This window comes from Otolemur garnettii, unplaced genomic scaffold (genome assembly GCF_000181295.1).
Source record: "Otolemur garnettii isolate 467f Iridium unplaced genomic scaffold, OtoGar3 scaffold00039, whole genome shotgun sequence".
In the NCBI taxonomy this organism is placed as follows: domain Eukaryota; kingdom Metazoa; phylum Chordata; class Mammalia; order Primates; family Galagidae; genus Otolemur; species Otolemur garnettii.
In genome coordinates, this window is record NW_003852434.1 from 6,320,820 (window position 1) to 6,327,425 (window position 6,606).

General features: G+C 37.8%; 1 protein-coding gene across 2 annotated transcripts in view; it reads right to left on the reverse strand.

The window, feature by feature from the left end:
• MRPS18C (mitochondrial ribosomal protein S18C) overlaps nt 1-6,606 on the reverse strand; it is a 13,703-nt gene continuing 7,097 nt past the window's right edge. Inside the window, exons 3-6 of one of the 2 annotated variants that reach the window (XM_003790035.3) lie at nt 2,990-3,073; nt 1,341-1,398; nt 434-493; nt 1-294 (exon numbers count right to left, since the gene is read on the reverse strand). In XM_003790035.3, the coding sequence (XP_003790083.1) occupies nt 218-294; nt 434-493; nt 1,341-1,398; nt 2,990-3,073 (279 nt within the window). In that variant the 3' untranslated portion in view covers nt 1-217. Of the gene's footprint in view, nt 295-433; nt 494-1,340; nt 1,399-2,989; nt 3,074-6,606 lie in introns of those variants that run through there. The other variant, XM_023513367.1, reaches the window with a different exon arrangement.

The window sequence follows — 6,606 nt, forward strand, 5'->3', positions numbered from 1 at the left end:
TTTAAATGGCAATCACATAGTACCACTTTTATTCAAAGAATCTAAAATGTCATGCATACTACCATTTTAAATAAACAATCTGTTTAATGGATATTCATTGGTATGGAGGTGAAGCTTCACTCTTGAATCACTTTTCTACCCAAAGGTTTGTTTGAGTCAATATTGGCAACATACAATCACTTACTGTAAAGTAAGTTTATTGGTGGTAACATGTCACTTATTCCCGATAGCTGATGTTGCAAACTTTAGGGTCTTTGAGATACGCAGGATCCTTATATGTAACTGGCATAAACCCTGTAAAGAGATAAAGTTCTTCATAGTTACCATTCAATTAAATAAATAAATAAATAAATAAAAAAGAGACATAAAGTTCTTAACAAAAGATAATGAGCAAAATTGTCACTAGCTCAATTCAGTTGTTAGGTTCTCTTACCCATTATTTGAGCTCTTTTAATCGCTTTTGTGATTTCTTTCTGTTTCTTCCCACAAAGACCTATAAAAGAAATTTCTTCACAAAAAAAATGCCAATATTCAATTTGTAACAATTTTGTAAGTCAAGAGTTGGTAAATACTTTTTCAAGGGGCAGAATAGTAAATATTTTAGGTTTTGTGGACCATATAGTGTCCATCAAAACTACTCAGCTGCAGTTGAAAAGCAATGGCACTATGTAAACAAAACTTAAAAAAAAAAAAAAGGTGGCTGGTCAAATTTGGTATATTAGCCATAATCTACAGACATCAGGCTTTTAAGTATCAGCCTAGGAATGATTCTAGTATACTCCAAAACATCAAGAACATAATTTTTTTTAATTTCAGATTAAGAACACGATTTTTTTTTTCTTTTTTTAGAGACAGTCTCACTTTATCACCCTCAGTAGAGTGCCGTGGCATCACACATCTCACAGCAACCTCCAACTCCTGGGTTTAGGAGATTCTCTTGCCTCAGCCTCCCAAGTAGCTGGGACTACAAGCACCCGCCACAGTGCTGGGCTATTTTTTTGTTGCAGTTTGGCTGGGGCTGGGTTTGAATGTGCCATCTTCAGTTTATGGGGTCAGTACCCTACCCACCGAGCCACAGATGCCACGCAAGAACACAATTTTTTTAAGCCTTAGTTTTTTATATGTTGTCAGCATATAGTTAACATTGAACATTAAAAGATATGCGAAATTATAATCCTTCTGGCCTAAGAGGTATTCTCAAACCTAAATCTAGTCCTTGTAGTATCTGGATTAATAATGATTTATGGCACAATTTGACAATTTGCCAGTTTTCTTCAATGACAGAGTCAATTCACACCATTCTTACTACATATAAATTGCTGGAATAAAAAACAAAATACCTGTTATGTGTCTTCCATAAATGCATCCAGTAAATGGGGAAATAAACTGGGACAAAAGCTGTTTGGAAGGTTTTTTGGGAGGAAAATAAATTAATATATTTGTTATTCAACACCTGAAAGTATAAATTTCAAAAAAAAAAACTTTACACACCACCTTTGTAATATAAAAATTTACTAAATTCTGACATAAGATGAGAAAATTAACTAGTTTATCCTATTTTTTTTTTTTTAGAGACAGAGTCTTACTTTATTACCCTTGGTAGAGTGCCGTTACGTCACAGCTCACAGCAACCTCCAGCTCTTGGGCTTAGGCGATTCTCTTGTCTCAGCCTCCTGAATAGCTGGGACTATAGGCGCCCACCACAATGCCCCAGCTATTTTTTTGTTGCAGTTTGGCCAGGGCCGGGTTTGAACCCCCCACCCTTGGTATATGTCATCTTTTTTTTTTTTTTGAGCCTAATTTTTTTTTTTTTGAGACAGAGTCTCACTTAGTGTCTGCCTCAGTAGAACGTCACAGCTCACAGCAACCTCATTCTTGGGCTTAAGCAATTCCCTTGCCTCAGCCTCCCAAGTAGCTGGGACTATAGGTGCCCACCACAACGCCTGCCTATTTTTAGAGATGAGGTCCCACTCTGGTTCAGGCTGGTCTTGAACTTGTGAACTCAGGTAATCCACCCATGCCGGCTTCCCAGAGTGCTAGGATTACAGGTGTGAGCCACTGCACCCAGCCTTAAATCATCTTTTAAGAACCAAAGTTAATATCTAGTATATCAAAAATTTACATACTGTTAAGTAACAGTAATCAGCATATTCTCTCAGTACTAAATCTGTTTTCTTGACTTTCACAGACATTTTTCTAAAATATTGCTGCTTATAACAAGGTACTGGGTGGCACCTGTGGAGTAGGACACCAGCCCCATATGCCAGAGGTGGCAGGTTCAAACTCAGCCCTGGCCAAAAACTACAAAAAAAAAAAAAAAACAAGGTACTAAAACATTCCATCTATCCTGACAGGCTATCACATAATCATGAAGATAAATTATCAGACTACACTGAGATCTTCAAGAGGTACAGGGGCATCAAGCCATTTACTATAATTATGCTTTATGACTTGACTTCTAATTTAGGGCTTTCTAGGCAGAAAGGCACTGTTCTAGGCCTTTTACATAACCTTCCTACTATTTGTGTTTTTATAATTTCTTAGTTTTTCTCCCTCAAAAGTAATTGTCACTTTATACTATCATATGTATATGTAACTCCAGCACCATTTACTCCCCCAAATTCGCCACTTCTAACGTGCCGACAGTTAAATAATATGTGAAACAAAGATATGGGAGGAACTTTGTCCAAAGTACTCATCCTCACCAACTGAAAATCACCACCATAGTGATTTACTACCAAGACATTTGGGACAGAGAAAAAAGAAACACTCAGTGGAAATAACAGTAAATAAGGGAGAGCCATGGGGGTCTTATTTGAATAAAATACAGATACAACTTTATACATTGAATTATAACCAGATTTGAAACTAGGCAGTTTCTAAAACAGTTGCCTACAAAAACCTCCTATAAAATGGATTTCATTCTCTTTTAAGCAAGACTAGCAAGAACAAAATCCTAAAATCACAGTGAAATAAAACCACATCTCACCTGTACATTCTTATAATCTACACGTTTTCCACACAAGATACATTTCTTAAGAGGCTCCTTATAAGGATTTTCCATTGCAACAGGCTAAGATAAAGAAAGAAAAATCTGATGTTAATTTTATGATAATTAAATCTCAAAGTTACTATACTACATTTAAATCTATTCAAAGGATTAGTTTTATCTTTCGTGTTCATATTTTGTGTAAGCACTTCATTTTCTTTCATTTTGGCTATGGGAAACTCAAGGAGGATTCTGGAATAAGGTACAATCTTTGTAGAATAAAAAGGTTTATGGAAGAAAAAAATTCAAGTCTAATGAAATTGCTTAAATGGGTTGCCTAGATTAGATTTTTTAAGACATTTTATAAATTTAATTGCATGAAAATGTAAATTCTACAAATAATAAATCCAAAAATAACCTTAAAAACAAATTTATGATGAATACACATTAATGAGTTAACATGGTTGATAAAGAATTCTTACAAATCAAAAGTTAGCAATAGTGGTCTGAAGTTTGGGCTTGCTGGGACATGTCCTTTCATCTCAGAAAACCCAGGGGGTTTTCCAGTGCTAGACAGAAGTTCAGAGATCCAGTCTTCAGAACAGTCATCTCCTCCTTTATATAACTGATTCCAGAAGTTTCTGAATCTTTTGCTATTTTATAAACTTGACATTACCTAATTAACCACATTGACATCTTTACGCCTATCATATATATACTACTATTTTGACAACTACACAACAGATCAATTATTGAAATGGGCAAAGGATCATTTCCATTAGAATATGAAGCACCACTAACAATACATCTTATTCAAACTTCCTTGTCTCTCAAGAAACTACATTTCAAAGAAAATAAAAATGAGAAACTTAGTTTTCCCCAGAACCTATTTAGTTCTCTGAAATTTTATGCCTTATCAAAGCATCTCACATTGGTTCCATCTGATTCTTCATTGTCCACAGAGGATTCTTTCTCATCAGAAATGTACCAAAAAAGCCATGAAATAAAAGAGTTTCTATACACAAAATCTAGTATCCAGTTAACTTAAAACCTCCATTCATTATTTACTACAAACATTAGTAAACATTAGTATTGTCTCTCATCATCACAGCTATTTGGCTGAGATATAATCATTCCAGTTTAGAGATTAGAAAACTGAGGCTTTAAGTGCTTAATGACGTTCCCAAATATCTCATATTTAGCTATAAACCTAAAAAATTTACCCCAAACAAATCTATAAAATCGTTGCTACCAAGTCTACAAAATGCACACAATATTTAACAAATCTTTGCACTACAGTATCTGTCTCGTCCTTGATCACTCTGACCTTTTTCAGGCCAAAGATCTCTTTGACTTCTTTAGAAAGCTTCTAGGAAGAGCTCAATTTCTCATGTGCAGATAGATTCTCAGGACACCACCATCACCTCCTCCTGGCAGCTCAAGAAGGAAAAATGGACAAAAAGGCTCCAAAGAGAGGGGACTATATATATAAATGAGGGCATCATTTCCAACATCAAAAAACCTGACTTCTTCCATCTCAACATCTAGGAAAATACCCACATGCTGAAGTCCAGGGATTGAAGGAGTTCTACTTTCTGGGATGACACTGGCACAGATTGCTCCTCCCTTCATGCGAATAACACAGAAGCCATGCTCAGAGGATAAATCCCAATGCTTTCTGTCAACCGACTCCTTGCAGACACCCAGGGACTACTCCTTCATCTCTCCCACTTCTACCTTCCAGTAATGTCAGCTAGTGGAGAGAAGCAGGGCGTACCCATGACGCAGGCCAAGTGGTTGAATCTTCTTGGATCTTCCATCATGTTGTGATGGTTCTTCGCACACTGGATGCTCCTTATATCATCAGACAAGAAGGGAGCTGGTGGTGGCTGCATCCAGGCTCTTATCTTCCCAGACCCATGGAGCTCACAGCTCATGTGCATCATGTGCTCCAGGAGGGCCCCATGCTGCTTGAGAAGGGTGAACATCTGCCATTCTTCCATAGGTTTCTCTATTGATCCTTGTCACAAGGGGCAGATCAGTTTCAAAGTGTCCCTTTCTGACATCCATGTTTGGATGCAATCAAAGCAGAACATGTGCCCGCAAGAGAGATCGTGATAAACGCCAGGCAAACTGAGCACACCACCTCTGTTTAAAGACTTTTAGCCATAGTCCCCAAAGGTAACTCCTTGGCAGGGAACTGAACTAAAATGATCATTTATTAGCTTCTTGGAAGTTCTTAGACTCCCTCAATACACAGTCTGCTCCTCCCTATCAGGACGTATCTTGTCTGCAGACTTCCAGATGATGTGTTGGCTAAGACCAAAGCTTCTCCTTACAGGAGCTGAACCCAACTGGGTCTTTAACAGGATCTGGGCGTGAAGTCTCTGCCCTAATCCGTATTTCTTTGAAAGTCTCCTTGACTTGAAGATTTCCAGCAGAGGTCTTGGAGATCCCAAGTCTGCAATTCTTTGGCTCCTGGCCTGGTTGCCTCTCTTTAAATTTAAATTAAGAAAAACTTAACAGATAACATACGCTATTCTTAAACTACTATAATCCCCAAATATATTATCTATCCTCATTTTTTCTCTGTCAGATGTTTTATATTTTGTTTTGAGTTTTGTTGTTTGGTTAGTTTTAAGAGTGTTTCACTCTGTTGCCTGGGCTAGAACACAGTGGCACATCACCACAGCTCACTACAACTTCCAATTCCCAGGCTCAGGCAATCTTCCTCTCAGAGTGATAGAATTACAGGCCTGAGTCTCAGCATCCAAACTTTATCAGGTGTTTTAACACTATTTTTATGTTAGAAAGATAGTGTACCAAGGCTTACTGTAATAGGTTCTTTGACATCCATTTCATGGCCCCAGATTGCTATACACATGTAAGTTTATGTCAGCTTTTTGGTTTTTCTCTCCACAGTACTGCCTCTAATGCTTCTGTTACGGTGTCTCCCTTATACAGCCAGTATGGTTGTCCCTGGTATAGATGTTCTCAATCTGAACATCTCAATCTAAAACTCAATCTAAATCTCAATCTAAAACTGGCTTTGAAGTCCATGACCTCCTATAATTGTATGCAGAACTTCAAATGAATGGAATTTGCAGCTTTTCCATGGAGATGATCCAGTTTTCATTAGTGTCGGTGGAATTAATGACCTAAAAAGGAATATTACTCTCTGACCAAGATGGATGCTCAGAAGAATTAGACAACGTTTGTTTTTTTCCCACTTCTCCAAACTTTCTTTCTTTCTTTTTTTTTTTGAGACAGAGTCTCACAGCAACCACAAACTCCTGGGCTCAAGTGATCCTCTTGCCTCAGCCTCCCAAGTGGCTGGGATTACAGGAGGCGCCCACAATGCCCAGCTCTTTGTAAGAGGAGCGGTCTCACTCTTGCTCAGGCTGGTCTCAACCTCCTGAGCTCAGGCAATCCACCCACCTTGACCTCCCAGAGTGCCAGGATTACAAGTGTGAGCCACCATGCCCGGCCCTTCTCCAAACTTTTTTTTTTTTATTAAATGATAGCTCTATACATTAATGCAAACAGGGGGTACAGTGTAGTGTTTTCATATACATTTTGAAACACTTTCATCAAGCTGGTTCACATAGATTTCATGT